Consider the following 21,929-nt stretch of genomic DNA (forward strand, 5'->3'; position numbering starts at 1 on the left):
GGGGTGAATGGGAGCCTCAAATTTCTTTCGAAATATTCTTGACCACTGTCCTAATTTGTGAGTTGCAGGCTTTGCGGTTGTTTTAATGTCAGTGTCAAGCCTGTTCGCTTAGCTGAAAGTACTGTTCACTGATTTAATGTGAGAGAAAAACACCGCTGAATGACGAGTAGATTCGGCAGATAATTAAATTTTATCTACCTTTTCATCTCACAGTTGCTATATGTCAACCAATGAGTTTGCTCCATGTATCAACCGAATCTGAGGCTGTTGGATGAACAACATAGGCGTTGTTTGGTGTCGGATCTCATCTTCTGGCTGGTCGTCCTTGTCATCCCCAGCCCACCACCAGTCCGCTGCGGCCACCGCCAGTTCACACTAAGTCCACCGCTAGGCTCGGAGCTTGCAATTGGCGGCCAAGGACAAGGATGGCTGGTTCCTGGTAGGAAACCACCGATGAGGACGCGTGATGGGTTTAGCTCAAGGGGAAGGGAAGGAGGAGAGAAGGAATAAAGTTGGAGAGTGAGCCCACCGCAATTTGTGAACAATTTGTAATTTGTTTCTGAAATTTGTGAATAATTAATGAAAATTTTGACATATATTTATTTGATATCTACAATCCATAGAAATGATCTGTAGTCTTTTTCTAAAAAATTGCGGTCATATTAGGAGCATGGAGGAGGCGAACGCCTCGTGCGGGAGGGAGATCGGAGATAGCGATCGCACGCGAGGGAGATGCCGCCGCACACGGGGAGAGACAAAGAGGGAAGCGCGAGCTATGACTCTGCGAGGTGAGAAGAGGAGGAGCTGAGAAGGTGAGCGGCGCGACCAAGACTCTATAAGAGAGCATCGTAGGTGGAAGGGGACTACGCGGTAGGGGTGAGAAAGTGAAAGTGGCGGTGGGAGGGGGTAGAGTTAGCATGATGAGATCTTAACAAGTCGACCTGCCATCAGGGGCATGCCGTACTTGAACAGTGACCCTGTGTATCGGATTTGTGCCATGCTTTAGGCGGAGCTATCGTACTCCGGCTTCATAGATATTTGAGGCCAGGCTTCATCAGACCAACCTACCAAACATACTCTTAGGCTGTCTCCAATAGGACATGCATTTGGGAACCCAAACACAAAATAGGTTTCCAACACAATACCTATAGCCTCCAACAGAGTACCCATACAGAAAACCCATTTTGGGTATCAGGAGAGGCATAACCCAAATTTGGGTATCCTCTCTCCTCGAGACCCATTTGCAGAGAGTGTTGTCTTTTAGGTCTTGTTGTTAGAGAAGACTAAAAATAGGTATGGAACCTTTTACCTGTAGCGCTACCAAAAAAACAAATAGGTTTTGTATTTTGGGTGCATTTCGGCGTTTCACTATCCATGGAAGCCCACCTGCGGAGACAGGCAACGTCCTAATCCCGAGTGGACCACGTCGATCGGAGCACGAGAAAAACAACAGGTCTCCATGCCCGGCCGGTAACCTCACCGCCCCTGATACTAGCACCAGGCCACCATGCTGGCTGTGGCGGGGCCTCGTCTCGCTCTCGTCTTCCTTCCCACAACCGCGTGACTCGACTACTCCCACACATCATTCGCCTGACCTCCCTTCCTCCTCCAGTTAAACCACGCCAAAAACCAAACCCGCTCGCGATTCCGTGCTCCTCCCACTGATCCGCCCCCTGCCGGCCGCCATTCCCACCGCGCCTCCTCGCCCTCCTGCCTCCGCTCCCCAGCCGCTACCACCTCTTCCGGGCGGCCAGCCATGGACGAGGCCTTCGCGCGCGCGGTGGAGGACGGCCTCAAGCTCACCAAGCGCCTGGTCCTGCCCAACGGGGGCGGGTTGCCGCCGCCGCGCCCGCACCTGGCGATGGACCGGGACAACGACCCCGCCGCGGCGCTGCTGCAGCTCATGCCCGCGTCCCCCATGGCCTACGCGGTCGTCGTCGACCCGGGCGCCGTCGACAGCCCCGACGTGCCCAGCTACCAGCCCCACGTGTACGGCCGCCTCGACCCGCCCGCGCTCATCCCGCTCCAGATGCGTGAGGTCGACCTCCGCGTCGACTGCGCCGCCGCCGGCTGCGCCACCGCCGAGGTCGCCCTGCGCGCGCGCTGGTGGGTGCACTGCATCACCCGCAGCCGCGCCTGCCACTGCCGCATCGTCGTGCCCATGGGCCACCAGGTCCAGCTTAGCATCCCCGCACTCCACTCATCCTTTCCTTGCTCTTTGCGTTTCCGATCGGTTTGGGGGTTTTTTTTGCTTCCCTTTATCATCGATTGTTGCTACTAGTACTGTTCAGCTAGATTTGGATATGGTTAGGCGTTGGAATCATAAGCATTCACTTGCATCCACCGGGCACCTTGATTCGTGTTAGGTGGATGGGGGGCCCCAAATTCGCTGTCGCTTTGGACTGCGTGCTCTCCGGATCACCGCAAATCAGGACCTAACCCGGTGTCAATTATGTCTTTACTCCTGACCTACATTTGCCTGGAAGGATCATGGCTGCCATTGGGGCCATCGCCCTGCCTTTCTGTTGCCAGTGGATTCCAGCATGGTTTTGTCACAAAGCAAGACAAATTCCTTGCTTTCCCTGCTACAAGATAAGCAACGAGAAAGTTGCATCTGATTGAACTTGCTAAAGGATAGCTTGTCTTTGTACACTTGTCCAACAAAGACTTCCACTACTGGATTCTTTTGTGCTCCTCATTGTTGTACAGTATTTGGAGAATTGCTTCCACTGGAACCCGAAATTCTGCCCCGTCCCCCACCCAAAAATATTGCACGCATTCAACTGTGATTTCGAGGGACGGAAATAATGTGGACTACCTTTTATTTTGAAGTGCTACTGTATTTTTATTGGCATTAGTTTCCAATGCTTATATTTCTTTGGGCATCAATCTAAGAAAAATTTCACTAATAGGGTTCAATTCTAGGCGCTGAGGTTACTGTTGGGAAAAGATCATACAATACTCATGTAATCGATATAGAGGATAACTGTGCAGTGAAGATTGAAATCCCTGAGAGTGGGGGTCTTTTAAAACAGGAACTATTTTCCTTAACAATACCACAGGTATTTGCTACATACTTTTCCAATCGTTGCCAACTACTATCCTGTGAAGCTTGAAGCTTCTATTAGCCACATTGTTTTTTGTTGATTAGTTTCCTTTGTGTCAAGGTTGGAGGCGGAGAAGATATATTTGCCACAATCAGATGGTCACAGAAGTTGCTATATCACAACGGACAGTTTTCTGTCGAAGTACCTTTTCGTTTCCCACAGTATGTGAACCCTTTGCCGAAGGTTTTCATGAAAAAGGAGAAAATACAGTTGACTGTCAATAGTGGTGCAAGTAAAGAGGTTATATTGCAGGGAACAAGCCATCCCTTGAAGGTAATCAAGTATTTATTGCTTTTTCTTTGCAACATATAATTACCTCTCAATCCTCTGTTGTGGTTTCAGGAAAAAAATCGGCAAGGTGAGAAATTGTCTTTCCTGCACGAAGCAGTTGTTGAGAATTGGTCAACCAAAGATTTTACCTTTGCATATACCGTGAGTTATCCAATGTCTTCTCTGAGTCACCTGTACCTGTTTGATATTTTCATTTATGCCTGTTAAATTCTTCCACTTTACTTCATACTTTCAGTGGAGATGAGAATGCACTCATTTGCCCAACTCTTTTTTTGTGGTGGTGTTTATAGGTTTATTCTGGTGATTTGTCTGGTGGAGTTCTTGTGCAGCCCTCAACATTGCGTGACTATGACGACAGAGATATGTTCTGCCTTTTTCTTTTACCTGGAAATAACGCGAACAGAAAGGTAGTTCCTCTTTTTGGGTGTCATCATGTTGTCTTGACATCACGAATAAAACACTTGTTAGTGGATACAATCTGATGGTTAAAAATGGTTGGTTATATTTTTGCTGAGGTGAAAATTGGGAGGTAAAACCGTAAAAGGCTGTAGCAAGTTGAATGGAAAATTAGCTCTTTTATATTTTCTATTTTGCAAATAACTCTAAATTCCTGGTGCTATTAATTTACATTATTTCTCAGACATTGATATCTTTTTAATCTTAGCATGAAATCTTTTGTTTCTTGGCCACTATTGAAGATGTAGTGACTCTATTTAATGGTATTAACAATATTGATTTAACATGAAAATAATATATATTTTGTGACCCCTTTTTATATTCATAAAAGTTCGTTTTATGGTAATTTATCTCATTTGAGTAATCTGATAGGTCTTCAGAAAGGCTGTTGTTTATATCATTGATACAAGTGGAAGCATGCAAGGAAAGCCTCTTGAGAGTGTTAAGAATGCCATGTCCACTACTCTCTCTGATCTTATGCAAGGAGATTACTTCAACATAATAACATTTAATGATGAGCTTCACTCATTCTCATCACGTTTGGAGCAAGTAAATGAAAGAACAATTGGAAATGCTATTGAATGGATGAACCTAAACTTTGTCGCTCAGGGTGGCACTGACATGATGCATCCTTTGAGTGAGGTATGAAGACAATAAAAAGTTATCATTCGTCATATGTTTAATGTCACAATTGTTCATGTTTTCCCTCTTTTTTTGGTTATAAGGCAATGGCTTTGCTGTCAAGTTCTCATGATGTCCTTCCACAAATCTATTTTGTTACTGATGGGTCAGTTGATGATGAAAGGAATATCTGCCATACTTTGAAAACTCAGCTTATTAAAAGTGGATCGAAGTCTCCTCGAATTTCTACTTTTGGGCTAGGTAATATCTTGTACCATAACTGGTTGTGTATCAATGTTTTCAGGTCGTCCGATTAATCGCGATTATTAATCGTCCTGGTCGGTCAGGAGTGCTCGATTAGGAGGTCCGACCCGACCAGGTCGACCAGAAACCTGGTCGTCCGATTAGTCGTCCACTTATCGCGATTAATCGTCCGATTAGGACATGGACGACCAGGTTGTGTGCTCTGTTTTTGGGCTTTTTTGACTGGGCAGATATGTGGGGGGTATGGAGATGCTGTTGGTTGTCCCAGTTCTCCAGAAATAGTTAAGAAGGAGATGTTGGTTTACATCAAAAAGAGTTGAAGATGAAGAGGAATGTTGGTTTACAGTAATGCAGTCTTGATGCTTACTTTATTGTGTATAATATAGTGTATATATAGAGGTATATATATAGGTCGACCAGCTGATATGCCTGGACGACCAGGGGGACGACCAGGGTCGATTAATCGACCTGGTCGCTGATTAATCGCGATTAATCGCCTGGTCGGTCCCAGGTCGACCAGGATCGACCAGCCGACCAGAAAACATTGTTGTGTATTGCTCAACTGATCCAACTACTACTAAAAAAACATATCAAGCTATACCATGTAGGAAAATTCTCTGTTGTTTTTTTAGAGTCATGTATGTATCCTTTAGTCCAACATCTTTCTATGGAGATATTTGCCTTTTAAGTTAATTGCTTTTGAACCACTCAACTTTGCTAAGGGTACTCCTTAAATCCTGTGAAAGAACTAAATTGTGACTGTATTGTTTCTTGTTCTGTGTAGTATGTGGTGGGCATAAAATTTGATTTTCTTACATAACTGCTGATTTACTTGTCAGATAAATTTTCTAATTGTTATCCATAACGCTGGAAACAACATATTAGGTTCATATTGCAACCACTATTTCTTGAGGATGTTGGCATCAATTGGTAAGGGTCACTATGCTGCTGCACTTGATACAGGTATGGACATGTTTCTCCCTTTTATCTCAGAAGCCAAATGCCCCCCTCCTGTTCTGCACAGTATATATTGATGGAATTCAAGTATTGCATTATGCTCTTATATTTTTAGTCCCAACTTATAGACTTATATTGATGGAATTCAAGCCATGGATGAAAGTACTGTTTGCTGATTTATTGTGAGAGAAAACACTACTGAATGGCTGGCAGATTCGATAGATAAGCTCAAGCGAACAGGCTTGCCTAGATAATCCAGCTCATGCCTTTTCAGTTACCCTGGCCTGCTGATATAAGTACTCCTTCTGTCCGGAAAGGATGCAACTCTCACTTCGCAAGACAAAATTAGTGACCACGCGAAATTACACATCTATCCCTTCTTTGTGCTCTCCCAGTCCCATGCACCAGCCTTCTTTGCCAATCACCAGCCACCCCATCGCATCCCAAGGTTTCTCAAATCCCCTCCCTGTGCTCTCTGCCCACCACCACCACCACCTCATGCAGCCCTCTCCATGGCATTGGGAGAGGTCCCTGGTGGCTGGTGGTTGCTGCCTCCGCGCTGATCGAGACCACTGGCGAGGGCCGGCGCAGCACCTGCATTGGATGAGGAGTTGTGGCCGTCACGCAAGGAACACGCCCGCCGGCGAGGAGCGGTGCCAGCTCCTTCACGACGACCTTGGGTTCAGCAAGGTGGGGCGCAGGGTTCAGTGAGGCAGGCGTCTGGATTCGCCATGGCCTGGGTCATAGGTGTTTGCACACGAACACGTCACCGTGTGCCCAACCAGGCCGAGTGAACAAGCAAATTTGAGTGTCAACAATAGGCACCTCTGCCAGTGGGTCATGGAGGCCTCGTTTCCCCGCTGGCCGCCGTGCTTGGTCCACCTTACTGCAGGCGTTGTACGGGGGAGTTGCCCGGAGGCAGAGAGGCGCTAGATCTAGACGGCAATGGCTGAATGGGCGAGGAGTGTGGTAGGTCGATAAGACTGATTGTGCAACTGTGCTGGGGAAGTTGATTTGTTTACTCGATGGGCCCACACAAAGCTGGTGTAATTCTGAAGTTCATGTTTATTTCATGGCAGAATTGCACTCTTTTACGGACACCGTTCCCAGCCTAGAATTGCACCCTTTTCTGGACAGATGGAGTAGAAAGCAACATGATGCATATCTCAGATACCATCTTGGTTCCTTGTAGATCATAAGTCAAGACAAACTTCATTCAATTGATCATGAAAATTGTTGCTCTTGCGTGATCTAAAGTTAGCCTAATTCAAGTTGCCAGGACTAAAAGGCTTTTTTTTGTTGTTGCTACATGATCAAAAGTTAGGATTTGCTACGATAAAATGTTTTTTGTTTCATTTGTTGCCAAAATTAGTATCATGCTTATTCATATAATAGCCCTTCTGATATCTTTTATTGTATTTCCATTGAGTCCAGCAACTCTGGGTTCAAAACAAAAGGCATTATGGATTCCTATTGAATAAAACTAATGCATATTAAATATGTTGACTGAAATATATCATAAAGGGATTTGAAGAGGTTAATCAAATTTTGTAAAGCTGAACTTTCTTTGTTCTGAATTTTACCATCTCAGGATCAATTGAGGGTCGAATGCTTCAATGGTTCCAGAAAGCCTCGAGCACTATAGTGTCAAATGTTTCCATTGATGGCATAAAACATATTCAAGGTTTTGAAGTGAGTAATTTTTAGTGTACTTCACGTATCTGTTGCTGCCTGTGAAAGAGCAACCCATGTAATTACCTTTTCTATTGTCCTGATGATAATGTTATATCTACTATACAATCTGATATGGCCTCCTTTCAAAGTAGCTGTTCAGCTACCTTGTGCACACAATAAGAAACAAACTGTCCACATCAATTGATATATTGGGCCAGAACAGAGGATAAAGAATTAAAGATGGATCTACTATTGAAATGATGAATCCTATAGCTTAGGCCATTGTCATTGTAACAAGCAAGTTGATTCTGTACCTTAGCCGTTAGTCGCCCTATCTGGTTATACAGCTATGTTTCTTACTTTCAAGTTTTTCTTTTCCAATCAGGTGGATTCTGAATATATTCCAGACATTTCAGCAAAATATCCATTGTGTGTTTCTGGAAGGTACAATGGCAAGCTTCCGGAGACACTTATCGCCAAGGGTCACTTGGCTGACACGAGTGAAATATCTATTGAATTGAAAGTCCAACATATAAAGGATATACCTCTTGATAAAGTAAGATACTCAATGCTCTTTATGTAGTTATTTTCAGTTGATTTTTATTACAGTTACTCTGAGCTGCTGATGTACACCAGTCAATGAAATAGAGGGTAGTGGAGGTATCAGAGTAACTTTGATGGTCAATTATTTTAAATTACTGATACAGATACCTTGTACAAAATAAGAATGAAGTTATCTACCTTAAGGCTGAATTCTATTGCATACAGCACAACCAGATATGTTGGAAGTTGCTTACCCATCTGTTTTGTGCATCATTCCAATTCCAAGTGTCCAATTAAGGAGTAGTGCAGTGTGAGCACTAAACAAGGTAGCCAAACAAAACATGTAAATGCAATTTGTTAATTTGACTTAACTTGTTTGAACCATTGCCTCTCCTGCCAGCTGGCACACTTAGACATACAACCAAAGTTCCATGATTTGCATGATTATGACTATATTACTGGTGTACAAGGTCATAGTACCAAATTGTTCCCTATTTGAAGTATTTTATGGGACAGTTGCATATTGCCTTTGTCTCATTCAATTTGCACTTATGCCACTGAATAAATGCATAATTGCAAATGCAGCATTGCAATTGCATGTAATTGACTGCACTTCCATCATAACTTGTGCCATTTGGGTAGAGTTTCTTTACTATGAGAAAGACTCAAATGATTTGTCCATTGTAAAGCGAAGCTGAAATCTCAAATAAATATAGTCACCCACACGATGCTTAAAATATTAACCACATTGCTTATTATTAAATTGCCAGCTATTGTTGGTAAATGAGTTCATGGTAATGACCTCAAAGCTTTGGATACCACTCCTGTCCTCCAATGGCTCCACCTTTTGAAACAAAGCCCAATGTCTGAACTAATAAACTTTCTTGGAGATTATTCACATAAAACATGTATAGCCCAGCATAGAGCAGCTACCTGAACAAAAAAATCTTTAATTTTGCTTAAGTCCCACACCTAATAAGACAATCCACCAGCATGTGTGCAATACTTGTAGGTGGACTTGTACCTAGAGCAATCTTTAGGTTTGGACAATATGCCAAACTGATCTAGCAAAATGGCAACTGAAGAAAGTTGTTGAATACTTGAATAGTTTCTTTGTGGTCGCAAAAGCAACACCCTCGCCTTCCATTCCAACACTTCTGACCATGGTGATACTTTTCTTATCCCATTATATTCGTACAAAATTGTAACTAAACCCATGGCACAGCAGAGCATAAACAAGGCCTGTTTATTTCAGCAATATATTTGTAGTCATCCGTTTTTGGTAGGAAAAATCACTAAATATTGGTCACAAATGCACTGAATATGCAATTTTTTTTACGAAGGCATTTCTTTTAGAGTTGTTGAAGGGATTAATCCCGGTCTTAAGCAATGCCCAAGTCCTTTAAACAGTTTACATCATCCTGGATGGAAAGACCACTGACCAACCAACTCAAAGCCATTCTAGACACTCCAGCGAATCAAAACCCCAAACAACTAGTAACTAATCAAACCAGGAACCAAAATACTAGCAGGCACAACCCCAAACTACCCTCACAGGCAGATTAACTGAATGGGTGAACACCGCTTTGTCTTTCAGATGCAGCCCCATCTGTTATGAAAGCAATTGCTCCAATTACACGCTGAATATTGGATTGATGTGTTTGTTGCTGAAGTCTGTAGTCATGAAAGTATTTGCATATCGTTGATTAAAAAAGGATTCAATATTCACTAGCCACTTCAATTTTTGCTAAACCCCTCGATGTGTCACTGACAATTTGGATTTGAGACAAAAGTCAGTGCCACAATGGATGGCATATCCATCCTCAGCTTGAAATATTGTTTGCAGTGACCTATAAGAAATTAATTATCCCTTGAACTAAACAAATACTCTTGGTCTACTTACATTTTTTTTCCTAGTCTACCCCAACTTGTTTGGGACTAAAAGGTTGTGTTGTTGTATTTGCTGATTCCACTCTCAGGTATTGGCAAAGCAACAGATGGATCTTCTCACAGCAAAATCATGGCTTATGGAGAATAAAGAGCTTGAGCGCAAGGTAATTTAATTCATTATCACTTTGTATGATATATGTTCTTTCTTTATGAAATTATACACAGCTTTTTCTCGAACACGCAAGAGAGCTGTGTTTAGATACACATATGTCCTTCATATTAGAGAGAAAAAATATGCTAGAATCACAATCACCTCAGCTAGTGGCTGAACACTGAAGGTCCTTAAATGAAGCACGTAAACCTTTAGTATGACTGTTGATGTGCTTGTTTTAGGCCAGTGCTTTGTGTCTATATTGAAAATAAATTATTTGAACTGTGAAAGAATGACCAAAACGACGAGATGGTAACTGAATGTTATTAATTTACGAGTGGCGAATTTATCTGTTTTGATGATGGTTTGACAAGCCTTGCATTTACCTATGAAACAAGCATATCACATGAGACTGGAAGAAAGAATGTCACAATTTGTGCTCGTAGTTTCATACATCGCTTTCTTTTCTGCCATTGCCTTTTGTAAGGAATTACGAGTACTCAACTACTGATCCTTTGAGATAGTCCTTGGAATCAGTATCTGATGTTGCAACTTTGCCACTACTGTATCGATTAGCTGTTCCTATATTTTTTTTTCTCGTGTCAAGAGTGAAATAAGGTCACTGCACTACAAGAATACATCATGGCTACTTTTGCCGACATTTAGGGTTGCTGCAGTCTAACTCTCTTCGTTTTCTGTGCACTTAAAAATAATGTTTTTATAACATTGTATCCTCTTTGCTCTAATTTACAGGTTGTGAAATTAAGCATACAAAATAGCCTTCCTTCTGAGTACACACGCATGGTACTACTTCAAACCAGCTTGGACAAAATAGATCCAGCACAACAGGTTGAAGTTTTTTTTTCAACAAAACTTATATTTCTATAACTAAATTTTGATCGCTGTTGTCAATCCAAGTTAATTAAGACTGTAAAGTGTAAGATCAGAGCAACATACATTTTCATTGGTACATTTGGAAGATGGACTTTGATGTTACATGAAACTATATTATCCCAAGAGTTCCAGAGACAACTTTTATACTGAGACTTAAAACACACTGCTTGAACCAATCTGATGTCTTAAGCTAGCCAAAACATGTATTTAAACAAGAAAGCCCCCACAATCTGTGACTAATATTGCTGCATTTGATCAGGCGAAGAATAAACCAACAAAACAAAGCAGCCCAGATGAGCTACCAGCTATGCCGCTTGGTGGCCTAGCACTCGGATTTGGTGATGTCGCGGCAACAAGGGAGAACCTGACAACAGGATTCGGAGACATGAAAGCACCGGAGAAGTTTGTGATATTCGAGAAGGCCGTTGGCTGCTGCAGCCGCGTGGCGGATTGCTGCTGCTGCATGTGCTTCATCAAGGCGTGCAGCAAGATGAACGACCAGTGTGCCATTGTCATGGCGCAGGCCTGCGCTGCCCTCGCGTGCCTGGGATGCTTCGAGTGCTGCTCAGAGTTGTGCTGCGGCGGGTCGAACTGAGTCACATGAGCAAGTCGGTGTGATTGTGTTGTACATTAATGTAAATACTTAATGTACACTATTTATTAATGTACAGAATAGGCATCACGTGTTTATCTAACTTGACTTTGATCAATAAAAGCATCTGTTGTCCGTAAGTACATCTTTCTAGAATGAACTATATATAAGTTGTATGCAGCGTCGATGTAATTCAAATCACTGTATTAAGAGATATGACTGAAAGTACTGTTTGTTTTTATGAGGATATGGCTCAATCCCAGAATAGATGGGGAAGAGTACATAAACTATGTACACGTTTTCTTTCCACATTCGTTAGCTTTATGCAATTCTTCAGATGCTTTGGGTGCGCACTAGTGATCATCGTCCTTCTTTGTTCTTTTGATTTCCACATCAGTCTCAACCACGGCGGTTTTCCCTTCCTCGCCACCATCGTGCACCTTCTGTTCGACTTCAACCTCTGCGTTGACTTCAACAGGTTTGCCATCCACCACATTCTCAGTTATGTGCTCCTCCACATCAACTTCAGGTTCTTTCTTATCCCCTGGCTTCAGCGAGATATGATGGAACTTCTCTTGAATCTTCCCAACGCCTTTTTCGACGCCTTTCTCCACAGGCCCAATCGCTTGCGAGATTGTAAGGGCAACATCCTTGACAACCTGAAGTAGTCAGTAGTAATATGTTAAACATGAAGAATTCTGAATTCAGGTGCCAAGCTATTGAAATTCAGAAGCCATCAGTTTACATGATGGCCGCCGACGAGGACAACATCCTGCACGCTCTCCTTGATGCTTGTCCCTGGAGCTTCAACATGGGTCTCCTGCTGCTCAATGGTAGTTGGTGTACTGCTTGTATCATCGTTGACATCTAACTTCGCCTCCATTTTACTTTCCTCGCACGTGACTTCCCCATGATCAGGATCATCCGGTACAGGGATGTGCTGGTATGGCTCCACAGTGAAGACATAGGCGTGCGCTACAGCTGCGATAGCCATCTACTACCAGAAAGGGATTAGAGTTTTACCCCCCAAGTAACGAGGAAGAGACGGTTCGCCAGGAGGTGACAAGATTACCTCAATGCAAATGAGGAAGTCCTGTAGTGCATTCTGCACTTTTCCCTCTTTGGGCAGGAGTCCAGTTTGGCAAATGATTGCAATGCCAACTCCTTGCCACCAAGTGGCAAATACAATGGCCTTAAAGCTTATGAACTTGGCTAGTGGCCTTATTGCCTGTAGTTTTTCATGTGTTGCATTGTAAAATTTTACAAGACAATACAATGCCCATGTCTGGCTGAAATTTATGACAACAGCAATATAAGGATATCTGCATATAAAAGCATAACATGTTAGAAAACAACATAATAGTGAAACATAATTATTTGCACGCAGAAAGAAGTAAAATACTGAAGAGTTTCTTTTGTTTAGTAGAAGATAGAAAGAAGTTTATAAATCTGATGCAATAAAAAGCTCATTTTGGGTCTCCTCAAGCTCAGCTGTTTTGCTAATTTCGATAATCAAAAAAGGTGAAAAAGACAGTAACCCGTAATTCCACTTGAATTCACCATCTCCATAGGCTCCAAAAGGCTCCAAGATCAACGCCAAGAAAGCACATAGTGTCTTCAGAATCATCTGCAATTTTGTCAAAACAAAGTTATGGCATGCCATTATCTGCCAGTGTCGGGTGAGGGAACATATTCTCATTATAAAATAGCTCACATATTGCACAAGACCGAATTTTATAATCGTGTACAAGTTCTCTCCCAGAGCATTAGGGTCGCAAAAGAAACTGTACACTCTGCTTCGGTTATGAGCATGTGTCTTGTCTTGACTCTCTAGCAACTGCTCGCTCAGGTCGTCCCTTCTTCTGTTCTCAAGCAAATGGAACACTTGTTGTTCCCCGCCTGAAGTATAATGTAACAACAAATGAGTGCAACTGATAATCCAGAGAGCTGACAGAGTGGGAGCATAAATATGTAGCTGATCATCACAAGATTACAATGATTCCTCTGAAGAACGAAAAAGATTACAACATGCTGATGCAGATTACTATGCAGTTTTACCAAGGCAAGCGACCAGGTATCGTCCAAAGGCATACAGAGCAAAGGCTTCATAACAATTCCGCAATATATCACAAGCCAGAGAGAGCTTTGAATTCCACAGCGAAATTATCTGAAAAGAATTGGAAACTGGAATGGGATATCAATTCATGTCAGTACCTTTGCATTTGCATTATAAGGAAAATTAAAGGAGATCCTAAATCAAAGCATCCGAACTGCTCTGAAAGGACTAATCTTGACAACCTCACGTCCAGTCACCCACACCACTACTTGAAGCCAGTTAGTGAAACACCATTCGACCATTCATGTGTTGTTCGTGAAGTAGTGAAGAACTACACTGATATATTCTTAAGATAGTTCTCTATTGATGCGAAATGATGACTACTTCTAGTAATAGCATTTCTCTGCCTCGACTGGGCATCAGAACAAGCGGAGCTAGTGCTTACAGATTCAGAAGCATAAACAGGCACCATGAACAGCACAGCTATGATCCACTTCTGCTCCTGCAGGACTTCAGCAGCAGGGTAAGTACAAATGTTCAGCACGGATAACAACAAACAAGCCATAAACATCAGTTACACTTATTACACACCAGGGGATCACAACTGTTCATGGAATTAATGTAATGTAATGTGGCGTAATAAAACTAAAAACATCAGTTACTTACGGCTGGATCGTTGTAGGATCTGAGGTGCTGCAGGATGAGCCAGAGCGAGATGAGGAGCGCGACAAGCGCAAACGCGGCGCCAGTGAGCACCGCGGGGCCGTGGATGTTGCCGTACAACTCCCGGAAGCTAGAGGACGATCCATCGGATGCCGCCGCTTCATTCCACATCTAATCCAAGGACCAAAGGCTCTCTCTGCAGCAGCAGCTTCTCTTGGCTGCAGCCTGCAGCACGGCACAGGGGAAGGAGGACTCGAGTGACACTTGCGGAAAGATTTGAGTGGCGGCGGCGGCGGCAAATGGAAAAATAATTCTGCAGAAGGAACGGAACACGGAAGCAACGGCGAAAGAGGAGCCAATCGGAGGTGGGGCGGAGATCTCCCGTCCACCACCCCGCACTGCAGCTGCAGGGATGGAGGAGGGAGGACACGACGGCGGCGAGAAGGAAGGAGGGAAAGACGCCTGGCTGGGGATGGACGCGTGGAGCACTCCGCGCGCGGGACAGTGGCCACGCCGGAAAAATGGTCGGATCGGATACGTCGACAGGCGGCGACAGCTGACCATTCCGTTCCGCATCGTAATTGTAACTCTGCTGTTTTATCAAGGTTCAGTCTGCCTGTAATAAAGTATTGATGGCTCACTTAGGCCACTCACAATGCAGACTCTATCATAGAGTCTAAAATTATTTATTACCTCGAACAATGTGGACTTAGAGTCTAAATAAGACTTGGAGTCTTGTTTTTTCTACCTCTTTCTTCAATAAATATGCTGTCACATCAGCAAAATACCATAAATAATATGTAATTAATTGTTTTGGACTCTGTGATAGAGTCTTGCATTGTGAGTGCCCTTATAGTATAACTCTAATTTCCAAAGAAAAAAAAGCTACACATTTCGCTTCTGAATTGCGGAATGAAAATTATCACAAAGCTCCTTGTCAACAGATTACAAGTCTACATCATGGGACTTTTCATCAAAATCAATATGGTTTTATCAAATCAAAGACTATACACAGCAATGTGATTATGTGTTGTATGAGAATGATATGTTTGAACTTTGTGTGACCTTTAGGTCAGCTTTTTGGCGAGCGCGCCACATTGACACTGTAACGTTTGTTATTGATGATTTATGTAAAGAAGAGAAACCTCTTTTCTAAATAAAAAAATTAAGTACTATATAAGATTGCCTTGCTTGCCTTTTGAATACCTTCTGCCATCACTCCAAGAAAGAACTTATCATTCTTAAGCTCAACTTTGAGAAGGCATTTGACAAGATTGAGCATAAGGTTATGATATGGATCAAAGGTTCTGGACCCAAGTGGATGAGATGGATGAAAATGATTTTTTTGATCTAGCACCTCTTCAATTCTTCTCAATGGAACACCTAAAAAAACCTTCCAATATAGAAGAGGAGTAAGACATGGGGACCCTCTCTCCCCACTCCTATTTTTTTGTTTTGGCTACAGACCTCCTGCAATATATGTAGCCACAAGATTTCCCAATTACCCAACATGCAGACGAAACTCTCATTATAATAAAAGCCTATGTAAGGGAGCTTTTTACCCTAAAAGCTTTACTCAACTTTGCTGAATCTATAGAGGCTGGAGAGTAAATTACGCAAAGTCAACAATGACCCCCATTAATGTTACTCCTGACAAATTAGAACTGTGGCGGCTACCTTTGGATGTGCCCAAGGTACTCTACCTTTCACTTACCTAGGGCCTTCCACTGGGCTTAACAAAAACCACAGCTGATTGATTTTCAACCCCTTGTTACAAAATGTGAACAAAGACTTAATTATCTCCACTTCAGGTTTCTTTTCTCAAGCCGAGCATCTTCATTTGGTTAATGTGGTTTTCTCTTCTCTACCGACCTTTTATATGTGTACCTTCAAACTGCATGCCGATGTAATTGAGCAAATTGATAAATACCATAAGCATTGTCTTTGTCATGGGGTAGATATCAACAATAAAACTCTCACAAAAGTTACATGGTCAGTAGTTTGCACTCCAAACCCTGAAGGTGGTCTAGGTGTTCTAAATCTAAGAACACAAAATGAAGCCTTTCTGTTGAAGCACCTCCACAAGTTTTTCAACAAGGTAGATACCAAAAGCATTACACTAACAACAGACTCCCCAGTCACATTATGAAAGGTTCCTTATGGTGGAGCGATATCTTGAGACTTTTAAACACTTATAAAGGGCCACCTAAACTATTGTTCAGAATGGTATACACTATCCTTTTATGGGAGGACTTATGGAATGACAAAGTTCTCAATCAATTTTATCCTGAATTCTTTGCAAAGAACGAAAAGATTTCCATCTTCAAGGCAAAAAATCCAAATAGTCTGCAGCTACTCTTTCATCTGCCTTTGTCTATCATAGCCTTTGCGCAACTATAACTTTTGTCTTTAGATCTTCAAAATCTCCACCTTACACATGATAATGACAAGTGGACTTACATTTGGGGTTCAACAAACTTTTCAGTTGCCAAAGCATATAAAACTCTCTCTGGTCATTTTCTCCCTAGTCATTTACCAACACACCAAGCTTTCAAGTGGTTGCTTCTCACTTCAGCCGAAGCACAAAGTCTTTTCTTGGCTTCTTTCTCATGGACGAACTTAGTACACGTGAACCTTTGAAAGGTCCAAATGGCTAGAGGGGGGGTGAATAGCCTATTTAAAATTTCTACAAACTTCACTAAGCAAGTGAGTTAGTAAAACAAAAGGCGAAGCTATTTTAGCACTAGCACAACTAAGCTATGCAAGCCACCTATACAAGTCTAGTACAAGGCTAAACACTAAAGCACAACAACAAGAGAAGGCTAGTTACACTCCTAAACAAGAAGACTAAACTAAACAAGCTAAACAACTAGCTAGGTATACAATTAAGTAAAGGAGTGGAGAGTGATTGTTATACCAACGTTGTAGAGTAGAGATATATCCAACCAATCACTCACAATCACAAGAGAATCCTCGACAAGAGATGACACAAGATTTTTTACCGAGGTTCACTTGCTTCCCGGCAAGCTACTCCTCGTTGTGGCGATACACCCACTTGATGGATCACGAGCTAATTGGCAATCCAAAGCCAAACCCTCAGCGGGTGCCGCACATCCACTCACAAGATGGGGATCCTCCAAGCCACGAGCAATCCACTAGAGTAGCCAATTGCGATCTCCCGCGGGGAAGGCTCAAGAACCCCTCACAAGTCACTTGGTGAGGCTCGAAACAATCTCCAATCACGAGCTCAACACCACCGCTGCTCCAAGCCGTCTAGGGCGTCGGGAAACACCCAAGAGTAACAAGAAATCCGTAGCAAACTCAAGAATCAAGTGCCACTAAATGCAACTCTCAAAGCAATGCACTTGAATCTCACTCAATCTTACTAGGATGAGCAATCAAGCAAGGAGATGAGTGGAGGGAGTATTCTCTAGCTCAATGTATGCCTCAAGTATTCAAATGTGCAAGAGTTAACCTCCCAAAGCCGGCCACCAACTATTTAAAAGCCCCTCAAAGAAACTAGCTGTTGGCTGTTTTCACTGGGCTGAAAACGGGGGCACCGGACGCTACTAAGTGAGCACCGGACGCTGGACTCCCTGCGTCCGGTGCACTGGAGTTGGCCACGTGTCCTCTTTGAAACTCGCGTGTCAGATCCTAACGGCTACCTGCAACACACCGGACGCTCTGCAAGTCCACACCGGACGGTCCGGTGCTCACCGGACTCGTGCGCAGAGAGGGTGTCAAACTCGCGACCTCACCGGACGCTGGGCACCGGACGGTCCGGTGCTCACCGGACTCGTGCGCAGAGAGGGTTGCAAAAAAAAACTCCTCACACCGGACGCTCTCAGAGTGCGTCCGGTGCTCAACCCTTGCAGGGTCAAGCACACCGGACGCTGAGGCAGGCGTCCGGTGCCTCCGCACTCAGCGTCCGGTGAGTGTTTCTCAGAGAGAAAACACTCCCGTGACTTCTCAAAATTTCCCACCGGCGCAATAGAAAATATACACTTATTTTTCTCAAAAGCGCTAAATCCCGCCTCGCAAGCTCGGCGGGAGGGAGAGAGGAACCCACACTCCTCTCAACCCTAGGAAATCCACCTCCTTTGTAAAGTGCTAACACCAACAAGTGTCCACCACCAAAGTGCACGTGTGTTAGCTTTTCACAAACATTTTCACCAAAGGAGTTAAGTTAGCACTTTACTAGATCCTAATGCATATGCTCAAGATGTAGACCTAGTAGCACTTGGTTCGAGAGATGACCGTGATTTCCCCTCTTGATAGTCGGCTATCTATCCTAAACCCGGTCAATCACTTCTCTACTCATCTTAGACCGGCAAAAGTAAAACCCTATGTTTATACCTTTGCCTTGATAACTTTGCTCCTCGTCTATCACCATGATCTTCACTTCATGCTTCATCCCTTTGTGATCATGTGGCCACCTTTCCATGCCATCATGCACCTTCATCACATGTGTTGCTATGCCTAACTCAAATCACTTAAACACAAGGCATTAGCAACTAGGTGTCATTAATTACCAAAACCAAACTTAGGCTTTCAACCTTAAAGCACAAAAATATGGTTCTCTAGTCTTATAATTGTGTACATTGCACATCTTCAGTTGAGGAATCTGCTGCACACCTCTTCCTTCACTACAATTTTGTGACAACTTGTTGGCGCTCTCTCAATCTACAACTTGATGGGCTTCAAGAGCCAAAAGACACCTTTAGATCCTTCAAGCATCAACTCCAAGTATTGTTCTTCATGGAAGTGATTAGCCTCTTGTGTTGGAGCATCTGGATGTCAAGAAACAATCTTGTTTTTAGATGAATAACACCAACCCTTCAGAATTACAAATAATTTTTTAGAAAAGAATTCACTTTGATTATTCATCGAGCAAAAGGCAAACACTTCCCTCTAATTCCCCACTGGCTGAAAGCCTATTTTTCGTCTCCTTCTTTGTTTCCTGACTCCCTTAACAAGTTGCTTTTCTTCACACACACACACACACACACACACCTAGTAGGGGGCAAACCCCCTGATTCTTTCAAGAGGAAATATTGAACAACAATATGAAGACTTCTATCTTGACTTGGGTGTAAAGTAACATTTTCCTATATCACAAGCTCATGTAGCTTTGTTACATTGGTTTGACTGTGGCTTGTGTCTTCTCCACAAATTGCTAAACACCAACTGATAGGCGCACAAACAAGATGATAACTGGGGCCAAGGAAATGTAAGTGATGCATGACATGACTGTGAAACACTCAAATGCCCTGCTCGATTACTGGTGTCTTAGAATTGGAGATGATGGTGTATGCCAATCATAGCAAAGGCATGATCATTGGGATTAGCAACATGAACTTGATTAGGTTCAATGTGGCATCACTGCGCACCAGCAACAACAGAGAGGGTGTATACTACAAAGCAATACAACATGTTTCTGAGCATAGGGTAAGGAATGCAATGTTACAGCTACGACGTTGTATTATGTCAATCGGCATGCTCCATATATAACTAACTTCGTGGAAATCCTAGAGCAACATTGTCTTTTTCGGACGTCTAGCCCTAAGCTGGTCCTTTCCCCATAGTAAAAATTATCAAAATACTTTTAGTCTCAAGCCGCTCCTTTCCTTATTGTGCTTACATTTCGCCATTTTTCAACGTGCTCTTTCATCATAGCCCTAAGCTTGATGAGTCGTTCTTTCCCCGTCTTCCTCGCTGAAAAGTTTTAGCATCACCATCAACGTTGATAAGGAAAAGAAAACATCTAAATAGACGCATCGATTCCAACAATCATGACTCAACTTCGATGACATTCATTCCTAGTGAAGGAACGTTTCTAGCAGCCGAGGTTATGGTTAAATCATGAAAAGCATATCGACTCTTGATATTTTACATAAAATTTGTCCATCGATTATATTGCTCGATGGCGCATGTGTGGCAAGCTCACGAGCAATGCAATGGATAGTGTTTAGCTCATTTTTCTTCATGACAATAGTTTGTTCTCATCAGATTGTAGTAATGAAGAATTAACCTCAATATATCCTGTGAAGGTCGCACGCAAAGAACAGAGCACATTGGAGCCAGGGTGTCTCTTGAGCCCCGACATGGGCTACGTGGCCACATGTTCTGATGTTCAAGTAGCTTGTCTAAAAGTTATGATGCTCTTGCAGTATCTCAGATAGGAGTACTATATTTGGCTTTAAATTGTACTTATTATATATATTCTTTGTGTTCTCCTACGTGGAAGGTTCTCCATGGTTTGAACCTAGTAGGGTCGATTGTGACCGAATCGAAGTTGCCAAATTCCAAGGCGGACTAGTTAGTTTACTTGCGTTGATAGAATGACAGTACCTTTTCGTTTCTGATAGTACTGTATATGTATATATGTTAAGGAAGGGAACGAAAGGTTGCCATTAGTCCAGCAAGTTACCTTGATTGCTCATCATTAAGCTTAAGCACTCCTGGTCACAGCCGCATGCAAGCGCTCTTAATCAAATGTACACTCAAGTACCCCCCATCTCATGCACTGGTTGGCAATATATATTGTAGTACCAGATCGATGTGGTACTGACGATGATGCAAATTAATAATTCTACCAGATGTCTAGGCTCCAAATTATTCTAGGACAAAGTTTATTTGGTACTCCATCCGTCCTAAATTATAAGTCATTACAAGAATCTTGGAGGATCAAAGCATCTCAAGTTTGACTAAAATTATAGAAAAAAATTATAAAAATTTATGACATCAAATGATATTTAGTTAGTATTGTAAATGTTATTATCTTATTATATAAATTTGGTCAAACTTGATGTTTTGACTCTCTAAAATTCTTGGAATAACTTATAATTTGAGATGGAGGGAGTACATTTTTAAAAATAATAATAACGCACACATAATTCTTTGGTAAGATTATAAACGCCAAGGGCATCAAAACAACTATTTATGTCGAGTGCCAGATTTTCCAGATTCCACATTATTTGACATTTCCAAGAGGCAGCATTATTCGTTAATTAGTTACAAGAATTTCCAAAGGATTTTGTTGCATTTTGTTGAGCAACCAGCTGGTACAAGATATACTCCGCTGCATATGCCTGAATTTGGCGAACCGAGGTGCTTCAGAATGTCTAGGATTTGACATGCCCTAAATTCCGATAGGCTGTCTCTTTTGTAAACAATGGTGTGGTGGCGGTGGTTGCTGCGTGTTTTGGTCAAAAGGGCTGTGCGTGCGTGCATCAGCGCATGCGTCAATAGCGCACCGGGGAAATCACTAGTGTCTCTACACAGCATGTGCCCGAATCTTGACGCAACATGCATGCATCTTCGTGCAGTGGCTACCTCATCGATAGGAGTATATATCAAACAACGTATCACTCGTAAACTAATCACTCGATCGCGCTTATCACAGCTAGACAAAAAAGGTGCCGATCTGGAAGCTGTTAGAATGATCCATCTCACATGCATTGCACAATTTCCCTCCTGTGTGTCACAACTCGGGAGAGGCGCCCATATGGAAGATGGTTTGACTCCTAATCTACCGCCGCACACAGAAAAGCAGCTGTACTCCTCGCATTTCTTTTTTCTAAAAAAAGTTGTACTAACGTTGGCACGCCCCCAGCTGGTTGGGTTCCACCGTTCCCGCTATACTTTCGTAATATACTTATTTATAGATGAAAATATTGATATTAATTAATATATTTTTAGTGAAGTTTAAAAAAATTGATTTTTGGAAACTGAAATGTGCATTTATTTGTAGACGAAGGAATGAAGTAT

The 21,929-nt window shown here is 42.7% G+C and overlaps 2 protein-coding genes across 3 annotated transcripts; one reads left to right on the top strand and one right to left on the bottom strand.

Moving 5' to 3' along the window:
- Positions 1,557 to 11,654, top strand: LOC8080426. The gene is made up of 13 exons (XM_002465108.2): positions 1,557 to 2,173; positions 2,913 to 3,062; positions 3,168 to 3,380; positions 3,450 to 3,539; positions 3,689 to 3,805; positions 4,227 to 4,496; positions 4,580 to 4,736; positions 5,625 to 5,702; positions 7,288 to 7,388; positions 7,756 to 7,926; positions 9,893 to 9,967; positions 10,708 to 10,803; positions 11,108 to 11,654. Exons 1-13 carry the CDS (start codon positions 1,757 to 1,759, stop codon positions 11,441 to 11,443), a joined length of 2,271 nt encoding a protein of 756 aa, XP_002465153.1. The 5' UTR covers positions 1,557 to 1,756; the 3' UTR covers positions 11,444 to 11,654.
- On the bottom strand, positions 11,608 to 14,725 carry LOC8080427 (protein LAZ1 homolog 2). 2 transcript variants are annotated; one of them, XM_002467660.2, is made up of 8 exons: positions 14,163 to 14,725; positions 13,942 to 13,998; positions 13,499 to 13,607; positions 13,155 to 13,339; positions 12,979 to 13,067; positions 12,513 to 12,762; positions 12,186 to 12,434; positions 11,608 to 12,099 (listed from the first exon to the last, which is right to left on the bottom strand). In XM_002467660.2, exons 1-8 carry the CDS (start codon positions 14,328 to 14,330, stop codon positions 11,794 to 11,796), a joined length of 1,413 nt encoding a protein of 470 aa, XP_002467705.1. In that variant the 5' UTR covers positions 14,331 to 14,725; the 3' UTR covers positions 11,608 to 11,793. The 2 variants fall into 2 exon arrangements, with proteins under 2 accessions (XP_002467705.1, XP_021316147.1); XM_021460472.1 differs by having other exon boundaries at positions 13,942 to 14,006; positions 14,163 to 14,261.

This window comes from Sorghum bicolor, chromosome 1 (assembly GCF_000003195.3).
Source record: "Sorghum bicolor cultivar BTx623 chromosome 1, Sorghum_bicolor_NCBIv3, whole genome shotgun sequence".
Classification (NCBI taxonomy): domain Eukaryota; kingdom Viridiplantae; phylum Streptophyta; class Magnoliopsida; order Poales; family Poaceae; genus Sorghum; species Sorghum bicolor.